Raw genomic sequence first — 17,318 nt, forward strand, 5'->3', positions numbered from 1 at the left:
ATACTAGGTCATAACACCTTTCACCTTCCTGCGAAAGCATTGGCAAAGCATTTTTCTATTCCTTTGGCCCAAGCAAGGGATATAGTTTCCCAATGTGCTTCTTGTTCTAAATCTCAGCTGGCCATTCCTTTTGATGCTGTCAATCCTAGGGGCACGTCTGCATTGGCGTGTTGGCAGATGGATGTCACACACACACCTGTGTTGGCTCCACTCTCCAAGGTTCACCTCACGGTGGACACCCACTCTGGATTCATATGGGCTACGCCCATGAGGGGGGAAACAGCTCGGCATGTCATTCAGCACACTATCCGCTGTTTCTCAGTCATGGGTAAACCTGCGCGTATCAAAACTGATAATGGTCCAGCATATATTTCTAAAACATTTTCGGAATTTTGTATGTTGTGGAATGTGAAATTAACTCATGGCATACCCTTTAACTCCACAGGTCAAGCTATAGTGGAAAGAGCACACCTGACGTTCAAAACACTATTGCTTAAACAGCTTGGCGGCCGAAGCATACCAACGGCAGATATCCCTTCGGCTGTTCACCAAGTTCTTTTTGTACTTAACCATCTTTTATATCCACATAATAGGACCCATACTCCCGCGGAATTGCATTTTAGGAAGGAGGAGGCACTCCCCCGCCCCTTGGTGGTGTACCGACGCTTGCCTGATCCCGCGTGGCATGGACCTGTTCCGCTGATCACGTGGGGACGAGGGTACGCGGCAGTGGACGTCGAGGACAAGCCTTTGTGGGTTCCAGCTCGATGCGTGCGGCCATGGCGAGTCCCTTCAACTACAGAAGTGCCTTCCTAACCATTTGCCTTGCCATCTTTTGCTGCATCATTATACAAGGATGAGAAGCAGACGACACAATCCAGTTGCAGCCACCATATTTCACCTTATCGGCTGGCAAGCAGCTGTCGCCTGAATCCTACTCTGGCTGGCAGTATCCACGGCTCAGCCACTCTCGAACTATAAGAACAGCATTGTTGAATAAGACTTTTAGGGGAGAAAATTATCATAAGATATGGAGGAATAATATTTTTGTACAAGATATGATTAAGTTTACCAGTTTATTGCATGCTTCTAAATGTTGGTTATGTATGCACATGCCGCCCTTTGCCAGTCATTCAGGCATAATGCTTCATGGCGTGCCTGTCAATGGATCTTTTCAATTTACTGATATTATATCCCCTAAGCAAACTTTTTGGCCTCCAGTACAATTGACCCTCCATGAGCCTGCCCCCATTTGTTTTCAAATTAAAGAGGGGAAAGAATCATGGGGCATATATCCAAACTGTCAATATACATTGAAATTCATGTTTAATAGCTCTTGTTCTCTTACAGGAACATACAGTGACCAATCTCAGTGCTTTAGAAGCGATACCAGTGCATGGCTAAAAACTAGGAAAGAAACCTACCATGCAAATTGGAGTCTGAATTCTTCTATCCCTGGCTTAGCAAATGCCACAGATGAGCAATTTCATATCAGTTCCTTATTTACTGAAGCCTTTAATTGGTCCCAACAGAGTAGTAATATCAGCTATTTACTCCAAAGAGAGTTATGGTTGCTTTGTGGCGAAAAAGCATACAAAGCCATTCCTCGAAACCTCACAGGCACATGTACATTGGGTCTCGTGGTTCCGTTGTTGTATAAGGTTGATAAGTTACCATCTTCTCTTAGACTACGAAATCGTCGGGAGGTAAATTCACCCATAAATCAATATATCGGTACCCAGGTCTCTCGGGCCTTGCTGCCCTCGGTGGGTGCAGCAATGAACTATAGGGACCTCCATCGGCTAGCAAATTGGACTGAAGGATTATTCAATGATACCATAAAAGCTTTGAAGGAACTCAACCAGGAGGTGTCTGCAATGAGAGAAGTGGTTTTACAGAATCGTTATACTTTGAATGTGATTTTAGCTTCAAAAGGAGGAGTTTGTGCGCTTGTTCATTCTCACTGTTGCATGTTTATTCCTGATAATAATGTCAGCATATCTGCGACAATCGACCATATGGAAACCATGGTAGCCCACAATCCGTTTGCCCCCCCTCCTTCCGTTGATCCATGGGCATGGTTATATTCTTGGCTTCCGGATGGAAGTTGGCTTCGACATTTATTGATTTTAGTGATCATTATAGTAGTTATTTGCATTATTTTGTGTTGCTGTATACAATGTATTCCTTCTTTAATTTCTGTATGTACTGCATGGTTCTCCAGTCCGCGGCCCGCTTCCGGTCTCACAAGAGTCGCCTATCGCGCTCGATATAACCGTATTGGTACTGACATATATGACTCTGATTAAATAAATAAAGAAAGAGGGCATGTGGGAGCCAGGAAGTCATGGAAAAGGCTTGTAGTGCCACCTGGTGCCTTGCTGACCTCGGTGACCAGCACTCTGAGCTTACAATGTATTAGAATGTATTGACCCTATAAGGAGTTAGGTTCTCCCCTCTGGGCACTGTAACCCTATATGGTTTGTGGGTGGGTTAAAGCTTGACCGGATGAGGTAACGTGAGACATTGGAATGCTGCCATGCGGCTGGAGAGAACAAAGGATAATAAAATCGGAGGAGAGAGAGGAAGGAGCTTTTTTGCCCTCCGTCCATGGAGACATTTGCCTTTGTGTGTGTTTTTTCTTTGCCTTGCACCCCAAAATGACGGCTGGTTTCCGTCAACTGGTTCCCACATTTAATATAAACCCGGCCACCTTGCCAAATTCCATCTCCACATTTAAACTCTTTAAAGGATCTTCTATCGTTATTACCAGGTCATCAGCAAAGGCTTTAACTTTATATTCGTTTTGACCTACTGTCACCCCTTTTATTAATTCATTTCGTCTAATTGCACTCAAGAGGACTTCCAGAACCATTATGAATAACAGTGGCGAGAGAGGACAACCCTGTCTTATACCCTTCCATATCTTCACTTCTTCTGTTATTACATTATTCACAATCAATTTAGCTCTTTGCTCTGTATAAATCGCCCTTATTCCATTATAGAAATCGTTCCCCACTTCCATAAATTCTAAATTTTTTAACACAAATTCCCATGATATACAGTGGTGCCTCGCAAGACGAATGCCTCGCAAGACGGAAAACCCGCTAGACGAAAGGGTTTTCCGTTTTGGAGGCGCTTCGCAAAACGAATTTCCCTATGGGCTTCCTTCGCAAGACGAAAGCCCATAGGGAAATCTCCGGGACAGCGGGGAAGCGCAGCGCGTCTTCCCCACTGTCCTCGGACCTCCTCCGAAGGCTGGCGGTGGTGTGGAGACCTCCTCCCGCCGCCAGCCTTTGGAAGGCTGCTCTGAAGCCTGGCGGTGGGGTGGAGAAACCTCCTCCCGCCGCCAGGCTTCGGAAGGATGCTCCGAAGCCTGGCGGCGGGAGGAGGTCTCTCTGCCCCACCGCCAGCCTTCAGAAGGCTGCTCCGAAGCCTGGCGGCGGGAGAAGGTCTCTCCGCCCCACCGCCAGCCTTCAGAAGGCTGCTCCGAAGCCTGGCGGTGGGGCGGAGAGACCTCCTCCCGCCGCCAGGCTTCGGAAGGCTCTCCGAAGGCTGGCGGTGGGGCGGAGAGACCTTCTCCCCGCGCCAGCCTTCGGGTGGCTGTCCTGAAGACTTGCGGTGGGAGGAGGGTTTTCCTTCCCACCGCCAACATTCAGAATGCTGTTCTGAATGTTGGCGGTGGGGAGGAAAAACCCTCCTCCCACCGCAAGCCCCGGGAACAGAGGAGAAGCGCTGCGCCCCTTCCCCTCTGTTCCCGTATCTGTCCTGAAGGCTTGCGGTGGGGAGAAAAGCCCTTCTCCGCACCGCCAGCCTTGAAAGCGGTTTCCATAGGAACGCATTAATTGATTTTCAATGCATTCCTATGGGAAACGGTGCTTCGCAAGACGAAAAACTCGCAAGAAGAAAAAACTTGCGGAATGAATTAATTTCGTCTTGCGAGGCACCACTGTATTATCAAATGCCTTCTCCGCATCTACAAACATTAGTATAGCTTGTTTCTCATTCCTAGCAGACAGATATTACAAAACATTTATTATATTTCTCACATTATGTTTCATCTGCCTGCCTGGAAGAAACCCTGCTTGATCATCGTGAATAAATTCTCTCAATACCTTTTTTAATCTTTTTGCTAATATTCCAGCAAAAATCTTATAGTCTGTGTTTAACAATGAGATCGTGTGTTAAATCAGAATCTTGCTTGGGAATAAGTATGATGAAGGCTTCTTTCCAAGTTTCCAGAATATCTTTTTCCTTCAAAATATTATTCATAACTTCTTTCAGTGGTACCGTCAGGGTGTGCCTCAATTCTTTGTAATAACTGGCTGTAAATCCATCTGGTCCTGGAGCCTTTCCTTTTTTCAATTCTTTTATGACCTCTATTATTTCCTCATTCTCAATTGGGGCATTCAGTCTGTCTTTCTTTTCTGTCGGGATCTTTTGCACCTTTTTTTCTTTTAAATATCTTTCTATTCTCTTCAAATTGTTCTTTTCTCTGTTGCTGTACAAATGATTATAAAAGTCCAAGAATCCTTTTCTAATGCCTTTCGGGTTCTCAATCTCTTCTCCATCCACAATAATTTTGTTGATTATGTTTTGTTCCTTTCTTTTCTTAATTTGCCACGCGAGCCATTTACCTGACTTATTGGCATTGTCCATAAAATATTCCATCAACTTCTTTTGCGCCTCTTGTATGATTTTTTGATCACCCAAGAGGTAATCGTTAATTCTCCATCTAAATGATCTTTCTTCATAACCTTTAATTTCCAATTTTATTGGACTGTGGTCTGAAATTACTCTTGGCTGAATTTCAATTTGCCGAATTCTTGGAGTTAGTTCATTCGAGACCCAAATTTGATCTATTCTTGACATTGACTGATTTGGTTCCGAATAAAATGTAAACTGTTTCTCCAGTGGATGTCTAAGTCTCCAAACATCAATTAGATTACAGTTTTTCGTCATTGAAAAGAAAGTCTTGGGTAGTTTTCCTTCTTTGCTAACCTGAAATTGTTCTTAACCTGAACTTTAGCTAATGGGGCCTCCTGCTACCATTGAGCCGCCAGAGCACGATTTCTGTTCTCATCCTGAAGCAAAGTTCTTAACCTGAAGCACGATTTCTGGGTTAGCGGAGTGTATAACCTGAAGTCTATGTAAAACGAGGTACCACTGTATATATTTAAAAATTGCATCCAATTTTGACAGTGTTATTACAAACCACTTCATTCAGCCCTGCAACATCTTGCGAAGCAGCGATATACTAATATGCATCTGTTATTATGTGACATTGGTCAAGGCTTTCTGGGAAATAATATATGATGAATTTAAAGAAAATGTTTGAAAATACATTTGTCAAAAAAGCCAGAAGCCTTCTCACTAGGTATAAGACTTCTTATGTCTGCAACGACGGCAGCAAGAATGCAACTAGCCCAATGGGGCTTAAATTGGATTGTTATGAATGAAAAAAATTAGTAAAAAAATATTTCAAAAGAGAATGCTACTTGCCCAATTAATGGGGCTTAGATCAGGTTATTCATGAAAGAAATGATAAAAAAATATTTAAAAGAAGAGAGAATGCTACTAGCCCAATTAATGTGGCTTATATTTGATTGTTATTAATAAAAAAAATAATAAAAAATAATTTAAAAAGAGAATGTCACTAGCCCAATTAATGGGGCTCATATGGGATTGTTATTAATGAAAAAATTAATGAAAAAATAATTTACAAAGAGAATGCCACTTGCCCAATTAATAGGGCTTAAATCAGATTGCTATGAATGAAAATAATAAATTCTTTAAAAGAAGAAGAGAGAACGCTACTAACCCAATTAATGGGGCTTCTAATGGATTGTGATTAATGAAAAATTAATAAAACATTATTTAACAGAAGAAGAGAGAACGCTACTAGCCCAATTAATGGGGCTTATATTGGATTGTTATCATTATCATTATTTTTCCAGGCCTTCCCATCTAGAGCCCAGAAACTCTGTAACAGTTACCTTCTCAAAGTGATGAATCGCCAGCCAGATTTCCCCTTGCGCATTGAACACACAGCCGAGGTTACTCCATGCCACAGCAAAGTTGGGTTGGGTCTCGATGGCTTTCAGGTAGCAGGCCTTGGGAGGGTCGAGAGGTAGGTAGGTACAGGGGGAAGGGGGTATTTGCACAAAAGAAAAGCAAGAGAAAAGTCCCAGTTAGCAGAGGCTTGACAACCATATGTCAGGAGTGCTCTGATGGTGTTTCCTGCTTGGCAGAGGGTTGGACTCGATGGCCCTTGTGGTCTATTCCAGCTGTATGATTCTATGATTCTACTTTAAATTTAACCATTACAGGTGGGGTTTTTTAAAAAAATTAATCCTGCTAATGTATTAACCTGTGTGCACTGCTTTTGTCAATATGCAGTAAACGTTTCCCATTCTTTTTTATATTAAAACTGGAGGCATTTTTTCAGCTGCAATGGGCCTCCGGTGTCCTGTTAGTACCATTAGTTGGTACCATTTCTCGTACAGTTGATATTCCTTGCATAGATAGATTAGATAGATGATAGATAGTTAGATTAGATTAGATTAGATAGATAGATTAGGTAGGTAGATTAGATAGATACATATATAAGAAAGGTTGGTAGATGGATAGATAGATTAGTTAGATTGATTGATTGAGTAGGTAGATAGATTCAGGCATGGCCAAACCTGGCCCTCCAGCTGTTTTGGGACTACAACTCACATTGTCCCTGACCACTGGTCCTGTTAGGTAGGGATGATGGGGGTTGGAGGGCCAAGTTGGGCCACACCTGGATTAGATGGTAGGTAGGTAGATAGATAGATAGATAGATAGATAGGCAAGTAGATAGATAATAAGATAAAGTCGGTAGATTGATAAGGTAGGAAGGTAGGTAGGAGGCAGCCTAGGTCAAAGTTGACCCACTTATTTAAAAGTAACCATGCTGTTATACAGTGGTACCTCTGGATGCGAACGGGATCCGTTCCGGGGCCCCGTTCGCATCCTGAAGCGAACATGCTCGGGTCACAATTTGCTGCTTCCGTAGATGCGTGTGGCATCATTTTGAGTGTCTGCACGTGCGCAAGCTGCAGAACCCGGAAGTAACGGGCTCTGTTACTTCTAGGTCGCCACGGAGCACAACCCGAAAATGCTTAACCCGCAGCTACTTCAACCTGAGGTATGACTGTATTAGTAACAAAAATCTATTATCTTAAATATTTTCAGGCGGTGACCCTGGACCCCAACTTCCTGGATGCTTACATTAATCTGGGGAACGTCTTGAAGGAGGCGCGTATATTTGACAGGTAAGCAAATAGGCATAGAGCTTATATTCTCTTTTTTATATAAATGTTTTTTATTGGTTTTGCGTATAATCACATTACGTCTTATATTCTCAGTTTAGTGGTTGCACCCATACCCAAACTAACTCCCATTGTTGCCTAGAGGGTTGATTTTATTTAAAGCAAATTGATTTAAATCCCAAATCCATAAGACTTGATTTAAATCCCCCTTTTACCGGAAGGTTCAGCCTTGCTGGCATCCTCTTAATATTGACAATCGGAGGCAGGTTTCCTTTTTGGAATCCTAACTTCAGAGTCTTTTCTACAGTTATATCAAAATGATTTGGTTCTGCTATATACAGCCCGATTGTGACGAAATGATGGTGAGTTTTAATAAGTGAACACTTTTTATTTGAACAACTTTTCTGCTGTACTTGATTGGAAGGAGAAAAGAAACATTTCCTTCATAACAATTTAAGCAATTTATTTCACTAAAACAGTAACATGGTAGCATATGTATCCATGTTGCTTAACTGATGTGCTGAAACATTTTTTCCCCAAGAAAAACTTGGACTGAGTTTTCGCACACATGAAAAACTTAAAACAAATAATTCTTCCCCGAATTATTTATTTATTTATTTATTTCTACCCCGCTCTCACTGGCCAGGGCCGGGCTCAGGGCGGCTAACACCAAATATAAATTACAATAAAATAGAATAGAAAAAAACCCCAGTTAATTAAAATACAGCTTAAAATGCAGCCTCATCAAGACTACAAAGGGAGGAAACATCAGCTATTCACCCAAGCCAGCTATCCATGCTGGTGCTACATGGGCCAGCAAAAAAGCCACGGGAAAATTTATATACCAAATCCCATATAGGGTGTCAGAGTGAGTCTAAGCATAGAGCGAGTTAAAATAATCAAGCCTGGAGGTGACCATCGCATGGATCACTGGCCAGATCAGGGCGAGAAAGGTAAGGAACCAATTCCTTAATACGGCGGAGGTGGAAAAATGCCACCTTTGCTGTGGCTGCAACCTGTGCCTCCATGGAAAGAGAGGCATCGAAGGTTACACCCAAGCTCTTGACAGAAGGCTCTGGCACTAATTGCGCCCCCACAAGAGATGGGAGTTGGCCCCCCAACCCCATGTTGTCCTGACCCAGCCAGAGGACCTCTGTCTTCGAAGGATTTAACTTCAACTGGCTCCCACGCAGCCACCCAGCCACGGCTTCCAAGCATCTGGTCAGTGTGTCTGGGGCCGAGTCCATTGACAGATAAAGTTGGGTGTCATCAGCATATTGACGACAACTCAGCCCTAAACTCCGGACAATCTGGGCAAGGGGGCGCATAAAGATATTGAAAAGCATCTGGGAAAGGATTGTGCCCTGCGGCACTCCACACAACAAGGAGTGCCGCAGCGACAACTCCCTCCCTAGCGCCACCCTCTGTCCCCGACTTGAGATAAAGGAGCACAGCCATTGTCTGACTGTGCCCTGAATCCCCACGTTGGCAAGGCGGTGGTCCAAAAGTTTGTGATCGACCATGTCGAAGGCCGCTAACAAATCTAAAAGAATCAGCAGTCCCGGCCCGCCTCGATCCTCTTAATCGTCCTCCCAAAGCATTTTATTTTTTAAAAAACAGATTTTTATCCACCCTGGTGACAATGAAACTGAACCAGTCCTTGATCTCATTTCAGAGCCGTTGCAGCCTACCTACGGGCCCTGAGCCTGAGTCCCAACCACGCTGTTGTCCACGGCAACCTGGCATGTGTGTATTACGAACAGGGGCTGATCGATCTGGCAATCGATACCTACAAGAGGGCCATTGAGCTCCAGCCCCACTTCCCTGACGCCTACTGCAACCTGGCCAACGCGCTGAAAGAGAAAGGCAGCGTAAGAAACTGGTCCCTTTTGCCTTGGGGTGGGGGGAACATCTATATAAAAGATGTTTTATAGATGGTACTTAACACCTGCCAAAATAGCTAAAATGTATAAAACAAAAAAACTGTGCTGGAGGTGCAGTAAAGAAGAAGGGACACTTATACATTTCTGGTGGGCCTGTGAAAAAAAAATACAGAAACTTTCCTATTAGGCAGTGGTGTCCAAACTTTTTTCAAAGAGGGCCAGATTTGATGAAGTGAAGGGCCATAAGGGCCGACCAAAGTTGTTTACTTTTTTTAAGGATTGAAGTTGTTGAGCTCTTTTCTTAGGGTTTAAATTGTTGAACTTTTTTTAGGATTGAAGTTGTTTAGCTTTTTCTTAGGCTTTTACCCCATGCTGAATTGGCCAGATTAACAGAGACAATTAGGGCACAACCCAGACAAGAATTCCAAAAGGAATGGGGAAAATGCAGAGAATACTTTACCAAACAGTGCCCCAAAATATACACTTGGACTTGTTTCAATTAATTTCTACAGGAGACTTTGTGGTTTAAGTCATAATTAGGAAAAATTGTAATAATCCCATACAAAAGAAATAGTATACAAGAGGTAAATAAGGCGGCCATTTAACAGAATAAAGTCTTTTATTTTTATGTTATGTTTTCTTTGTGTAAGGGGATAGGAGTTTAATTTTGATAATTAGTCAATGGTGGTGGGTCTGTTTGTATGTATGAGTTGTTGTGGACTATGTTATAAATAAAATAAAAATTAAAAAAAGAAAATGAAACCGGTCCCTTTTGCTTTCTGTATGTCAGAGGGTTTGCTGAAAAAAGCCTTCCAGATGATGGTGACCTCGAAATTGGGCTCTTTGGGGGGGGATTTGGGGTACAGAACCTAGAAGAAGTCCTCTTTTATTTTTTCCTTTGTCATATCGTCACATACAACTTTGCTCATACCAAGCGTCGACTCCCCTCCCCCTTCCCCCGCTCCCACTCCCTGGCTTTCTTAAGCAGTCACGATCCTCTTAGCATTTCTATATCACCCTTTAAAAATTGTCCAGTAGCACCTGATGATGATGATGATGATAATAATAATAATAATAATAATAATAATAATAATAATAATAATAATAATAATAATAAAATTTATACCCCGCCTATCTGGCTGGGTTTCCCCAGCCACTCTTGGCGACAAAATATTAAAATACAATAGTCCGTCAAACATTAAAAGCTTCCCTAAACAGGGCTTGCTAAACTTGGCTTCTTCTTGGTATAATTTTTTGTATGCAGGTCCAATTCTTCAGATACAAAAGCTTCTACCAAGACCAAACTGAGTTGGTCTGCAATGTGCTACTGGACAATTTATATATTTTTTATATATTTCAACTGCGTTAGACCACCACAGCTGCCTACCTGAACATATATCGCCCTATTTACCTTCTTACTCTACTTAAAACAATTTACTTTAGCATTTGTAAATCACTTTCAAAAATTAGCCTCTGGTTTTTTTAATAACAGTATATTTAAAGATCTTTTTCAATTCTTTGTAAATCATATCCCAGTAGACTTTGACTTTAGTGCACATCCACCACCTATGGACGAAATTCCCTTCCTTCTCCTTGCATTTCTAGCGTGCCTTATCTTGAGTTATATATATTTTAGCAAGTTTAGTCGGCGTCAAATACCACCTATACGTCACCTTCATTAAATTTTTAATTAGTGCTGTACATTCAATAAATTGTTTTTGCCCATAATCTTTCCCACTTATCTAATTCAATGTTATGACCAAAATCTTGAGCCCATTTAATCATAACCGACTTAACTTCTTCATCCTTTGTATGCCATTCTTATACGTTTTTGGCAATGATTTTCTTTTACTATCTAGCAACTCTGTCTCTTAATTTTGATTTAGTATGACCAAAACCATTTCCCTTACTGTCTTCCTTAAATACATCTTGCAAAAGACGGTAAGTGTGCGGGAAAGAGAGTTTGAATCGGATTAGTCTGCTCTTGTATTTATGTTCCCCTAAACCAAGCATGTCCAAAGTCCACTTTGGGGGCCTTCCACCCATCTCTCCTAGATCTCAAAATGCATTGGTTTTGTCATATTTCCTGCTATCCTGCCAAAGAATTTAAATTTTCCCAATGTTCTTTTAGACCAGGCATGTCCAAAGTCCAGTTCAGGGGCCTAATCTGGCCCTCTGGTCGATTTAATCCGGCCCTCGTGGCGGTTTATTTACTAGGGCAAAACTTCCCCCCAAAAAGCTCAAGAACCTTAATCCTAAAAAAAGGTCAGCACCTCTGGGGTCAAATCCTTAAAAAAGGCTCAACAATTGTGGGGTTTTACTGTTAATATGCTTCTTCTTAATTGCATTTCACTATTAATATACTTCTTAATTGTATTTCAGTTCAACAATGACTTTGATAAAATACATCTTTTGTGACGTGCAGAAGGCTTGAGTTACCTATGAGGTGCAACAGTTACCATATAGCATATATTCAATATAAAAAACAGCAACAATTGGTTGTTGACAAAGGACAGCTGGCATATATATATAAAAGATATTAACTGATATGCATGCCATTCCAGATATAGCTATATAATCTCTACTGTTGGTAAGAGAAGAACTTTGGAGCAGGCATTTTCAAAAAAAGAGTTTTTTATGAACCGCTCTAATACCAAGTTACCGTCAGGAGCTGAGGGGCCGTATCAAACCTCAATCCAGCCATCACATCACAGAGCAGCCTTTTGGGCTCCTGTGAAAGACATACTAATATTCGTGTAAAAACTCTGTTTTGTGTTTCGAAGGTTGCCGAAGCCGAGGAATGCTACAATACAGCTCTCCGTTTATGTCCGACTCACGCGGATTCTCTTAATAACCTGGCGAACATCAAGCGAGAACAAGGGAATATCGAGGAGGCTGTCCGCCTCTACCGGAAAGCTCTTGAGGTACGTGCGTGGAGAATTACAACAATTAAATTGAGATATAAGGGTTAGGCATGCGTACCCTGGACTCCTAGTCTGGGTCTTTTTAAAAATCGCCGATCAAATTTTTCTTGATCAATAACGGAAATAATGGTGAAGAAGTGAAAGTGAAGTAGCATTTTGAGGCTCGACAAAGCATGGTCCGATAAGTCCCTTTTGGAAGGAAGAGGGTCTGTCCCCCTTTTTATATTCCTAGGCCTCCTGGAATGACCAAAAATCTGCTTTTTCATCAGAAGAACAATGCAAGGTGTTAAGGAACGGTACAGAAATTGAAATAAAAGCTGGGCACATGCTGTTCTCTGTGTCGGCTGAGCTTGATCCCCTGACAGTCTTATTTTCTAACAGTATTTCCTATGCGTACGAAAAAGGCAGTTCATAGGCCCATTATTATTATTATTATTATTATTATTATTATTATTATTATTATTATTATTATTATTTCTAAATATGTATCTTTAAGGTATTCAATAAATTTTTCCCATTCTTGTTTAATTTTTTTATATATATAAATAGTTTTTATTAAGTTTTAGCATTTTATATTCAACACAAACATCATTCTTGCAGACAGCATAGATGAATCCCAATCTCCCCCAGCTTCCCTCTTCTGGTTTTTTAAATATTTACTTCTCCTGCCTATCTCATTCTCCCTTAATTTTGCCATCTTTGAACTAACGATGGTTATATCCTTAAGGTTTTTGCACCATGCTTTTTCACATTTCATCTTCATTATTTTCCCCATTTTGTCCTTTTAACTTTTTTCTTTGCTTAAATTTCCTATCATCTTGATGTCTGATCTTCACAGTCATTTTGATAATCCACTCTTCTTTTGTTGGGACCTTCTCTTCCTTCCACATCCGGGCTAAGAACATTCTGGCATAAATAGAATACACTGTCTTTTTAGGTCTCTTGGTATTTCTTCACCCGTTAAACCTATTAGAAAGGCTTCTGGTTTTTACACAAATGTTCTCTCCCCCCCCCCCCCCAGTTAATTATACAGTGGTACCTTGGTTCTCAAACTGAATGTGTTCCAAAACCAAGGTGCACTTTCCCATAGAAAGTCATGCAAAACTCTATCTAGTGAACAATAGTGAACAATGTGGTGACAGAAGAGCTTCAGATTGAAAAAGGTACACGTCAGGGGTGCCCCCTGTCCCCTTTATTGTTTATCTCAGTCCTGGAGGTTTTGCTGAACATGATAAGGAAGGATCGGCAGGTACAAGGAATACGGGTCGGAGTGAAACAATATAAACTGAAAGCATTTGCAGATGACTTGGTTTTAACATTACAGGAGCCAGAATCTAGTACAAAAAGAGTTCTGGAACTGATACAGAAATTTGGTCGGGTGGCGGGTTTCAAGTTGAACAAACAAAAAACTAAGGTGTTAGGGAAAAATTTGACAGCTACTGAAACAGAAGGGTTTCAGAAGGAAACAGAACTAAATATTGTTAAAAAAGTGAAATACCTGGGGGTCAATCTCTCCTCCAAGAACCTGAATTTATTTAAAGATAATTATGAGAAATGTTGGTCAGAAGTTAAAAAGGATCTAGAAATTTGGTCAAGACTGAAGTTGTCCTTGTTAGGCCGAATTGCAGCTATAAAAATGAACGTTTTGCCAAAGATGTTGTTTTTGTTTCAGGCCTTGCAGATTGTGGACAGAGTGGAATGTTTTGGAAAGTGGCAGAAGGATATCTCTAAATTTGTCTGGCAGGGCAAAAAGCCCCGAATAAAGTTTAAAATACTAACTGATGCAAAGGAAAGAGGGGGATTTGCCCTGCCGGACTTAAGGATATATTACGAAGCTGCAGCCTTCTGCTGGATGAAAGATTGGATCTTGTTGGAAAACACTGATGTCCTAGATCTGGAAGGCTTTAATAACTCGTTAGGTTGGCATGCGTATTTGTGGTATGACAAGGCAAAAACATATGGAATGTTTAAAAACCATATTGTCAGGAAAGCAATATTTATGGTCTGGAAAAAATACAAAGACTTACTAGAAAGCAAAACTCCGAGGTGGGTATCACCAATAGAGGCCAAGGCTCGGAAAAAACCCAATATGGAGGCCGGTTGGCCGAAATATTGGGAAATAATAGAAAACATTGGAGATAATTGGAGGTTGCAGAGCTTTGAAAGGTTAAAGGGTAAAGTGCAAGATTGGTTTCATTATGCCCAAATTAATGAGGTTTTTAAGCTAGATAAAAAAACAGGATTCCAGGTGGAAAAATCGAAACTTGAGACAGAATTGTTAGAACCAAAGACCAAGCTATTATCGAGAATGTATAACTTGCTGCTTAAATGGAACACTCAGGATGAGACAGTTAAATCAGCCATGATAAAATGGGCCCAGGACATTGGTTATAACATCATGTCTGAGGACTGGGAAAGGTTATGGACCACCGGTATGAAGTTTACGGCATGTAATGCCTTGAAAGAAAACATTATGAAAATGGTATACAGGTGGTACATGACCCCAGTCAAGCTTGCTAAGATCTACCACTTGTCCGATAATAAATGCTGGAAATGTAAGGAGGCTGAAGGGACATTCTTTCACCTCTGGTGGACCTGTCCAAGAGTGAAGGCCTTCTGGGAAATGATATATAACGAGTTTAAAAAGGTGTTTAAATACACTTTCCCTAAGAAACCAGAGGCATTCCTCCTGGGCATTGTCGGCCAGAAGGTGTTAAAGAAGGATAGAACTCTTTTTATGTATGCTACTACTGCAGCAAGGATTCTTATCGCTAAGCATTGGAAGACTCAAGATTTGCCCACACTGGAGGACTGGCAGACGCAACTGATGAACTACATGGAACTAGCCGAGATGACTGCAAGGATTCGAGACTTGGGAGAAGAAGCAATGGAGGAGGACTGGTGTAAATTTAAGGACTATTTGCAAAAGTATTATAAGTTATATGAATCTTAAGACGCCGTATGATTTGGAATATCAGCCCCAGCAACAAAATGGTTTATATAAGAAATTGGATAATTTTTACGAAAGAATCAAGGTTTAAATGGGTAAAAATGACAATATGTTATATTTTAAAAGTAAATTGAAAACAAGAGATTTAAACTTAAACTGCAATTGAAAGTAAAAAGAAACACATGAAACAAGGTTATAATTTGCTGATAATTTTATTGTTAAGAATGCACTATGTGGGAGATGTGGGGAAGCCCGATAGAAATCTGAAATAAGTTGTTGAAATGGTTGAGATTTTCTGTTTTTTCTTTCTTTCTACTGTCTATGTTCTTTCTTTTCTATTTGTAATCTGGAAAAAAACGTAATAAAAATTATTATATATAAAAAAAAGAAAGTCATGCAAAACGGATTAATCCGTACCAGACTTTGAAAAACAATCCCTAAAACAGCCATTTAACATGAATTTTACTATCTAACGAGACCACTGATCCCTAAAATGAAAGCAGTCATCCATGTACTGTACTCTAAAATAAATACAACAGTCTTGTAAATGATAAAAATGAAAATTATTTTTTTTCCTCACCTGCACTGATGATAGTCATTGTTCGGATGGGGACCGGGGCTTCTATCCGTTTCTGCAATCACACAATCAATCAATCAATCAATCAATCAATCAATCAGTAACTAAACTGGGATCCGCACAGTCGCAAAAACAAATGAACCAAAAAAGCCTCCGAAACAAAAACACCACATAAATTGCAAAAACCAAAGCACCAAACTTAATCTGTTCCCGAAGTCTGTTTGATTGGTGCAGGCGCCCCAGAAAGAATAGCTGACAGCCAAATTTGATGTTTGGCTTCCGAAAAACGCCTGGAAACTGGAACACTTTTTCTGGGTTTTCGGCATTTGGGAACCAAAGCGTTTGAGTAGTAGTAATAATAATAATAATAATTTGTTTTTGTTTGTATCCCACCCTCGCCGGCCAAGGCTGGGCTCAGAGCAGCTAACATCATAAAAACAACACAACGAGCCTAAAAGCAGACATCAAGTAATTCAAATAAAAATTAATTCAGACAAGTTAAAATCCGGGCAGGTGGCAATTATTAGGGTGGAATTGAGAGTGATTAATAATTGCCAGAATTGAGGAGCATGGAATTTCCCAAAAGGAAAGTGCTGCTTGTCCGTATGAAGAGGATGCCACAATGCTGAACCTTTCTGTATAAAAAACCTTCTGTATAAAGAAACCTGTATAAAAAACATTTGAGAACCAAGGTCTCACTGTCTCACATGACCACTAGGGTGGTTCATAAAAAACACTTTTTTGAAGATGCCTGCTCCCAAGGTCTTATCTTACTACACTAGGGATTATATAGCTATATCTGAAATTTTGTGCATATCAGTTAATATCTCAACCCTCCATGAAAATAGCTGTTTTCTTGGACGTTTTCCTATTTTGTGAAGGCTTTGGAGAAGGCATTTTTTAAAAAAGTTTTTTTAATGAACTGCCCTAAAGACCACCGTATAGGATAGAAAGAGCCTTCTTGACCCTTACATTTCCAGCGTAACTTCAGAGTATTTTTGTACCAAAATGGCACTTTTTCTCTCCCCCTCCATGTCAGAATCAGTCCCACTTTTGCAGACGCCTATTCCAACATGGGGAACACCTTGAAGGAAATGCAAGACGTCCAGGGAGCTCTGCAATGCTACACAAGAGCAATCCAGATAAATCCTGCGTTTGCCGATGCCCACAGCAACCTCACTTCCATCCATAAGGTAAGCTTTGTGTCTCTGCTAAATCTATTTAAAAAAAAAAAAACTGGGGGGGGGGGCAGCAGGGGAATCTTAGTTTTTACAAAAGGAAAACAACTGGCAAAAGCCGTCCCAAACCGAGATGGGGCACAAAAAGAAAAAGGGGAGAATTGGAATTTATGCTGGAAGTGTGAGGAGGCAGAGGGCACGCCGATACGTTTATGGTGGGGCTACAGAAACGTTAAAAAATTCATGAGGAAATAAAAAAGATGATCAGAATTAATTTAGAGGGGAAAACCAGAGGCATATTTACTGAGTATAAGAGGTAAAGAAATACCACAAGATGGGAAGATATTATTCTTATACGCGACAGCTGCAGCAAGGCTACTCCTTGCACAAAACTGGAACAGGAAATATATACCCACAAAGGATGACTGGATAAAGAAACTAATTGAATTTATAGAACTGGCATGGTCAAGTGCAGTAATAAGGTACCAATCAAACTGGAAAATAAAAA

General features: G+C 40.8%; 1 protein-coding gene and 1 long non-coding RNA gene across 2 annotated transcripts in view; one reads left to right on the forward strand and one right to left on the reverse strand.

Annotated features, from left to right (window-relative positions):
• LOC308578223 (uncharacterized protein) overlaps nucleotides 1-6,134 on the reverse strand; it is a gene marked incomplete at both ends in the record, with an annotated part of 30,460 nt that extends 24,326 nt beyond the window's left edge. Inside the window, one exon of the mRNA XM_081178470.1 lies at nucleotides 5,997-6,134. Within this exon, the coding sequence (XP_081034596.1) occupies nucleotides 5,997-6,134 (138 nt within the window). The remainder of the gene's footprint in view (nucleotides 1-5,996) is intronic.
• A 1,087-nt stretch (nucleotides 6,135-7,221) lies between these two features.
• Nucleotides 7,222-12,101, forward strand: LOC308577982. The gene is made up of 3 exons (XR_014003801.1): nucleotides 7,222-7,301; nucleotides 8,974-9,169; nucleotides 11,965-12,101. It is a non-coding gene; the product is annotated as an uncharacterized lncRNA (long non-coding RNA).
• Nucleotides 12,102-17,318: the final 5,217 nt, after the last annotated feature.

This window comes from Podarcis bocagei (assembly GCF_964188305.1).
Source record: "Podarcis bocagei genome assembly, chromosome: W".
Lineage (NCBI taxonomy): Eukaryota > Metazoa > Chordata > Lepidosauria > Squamata > Lacertidae > Podarcis > Podarcis bocagei.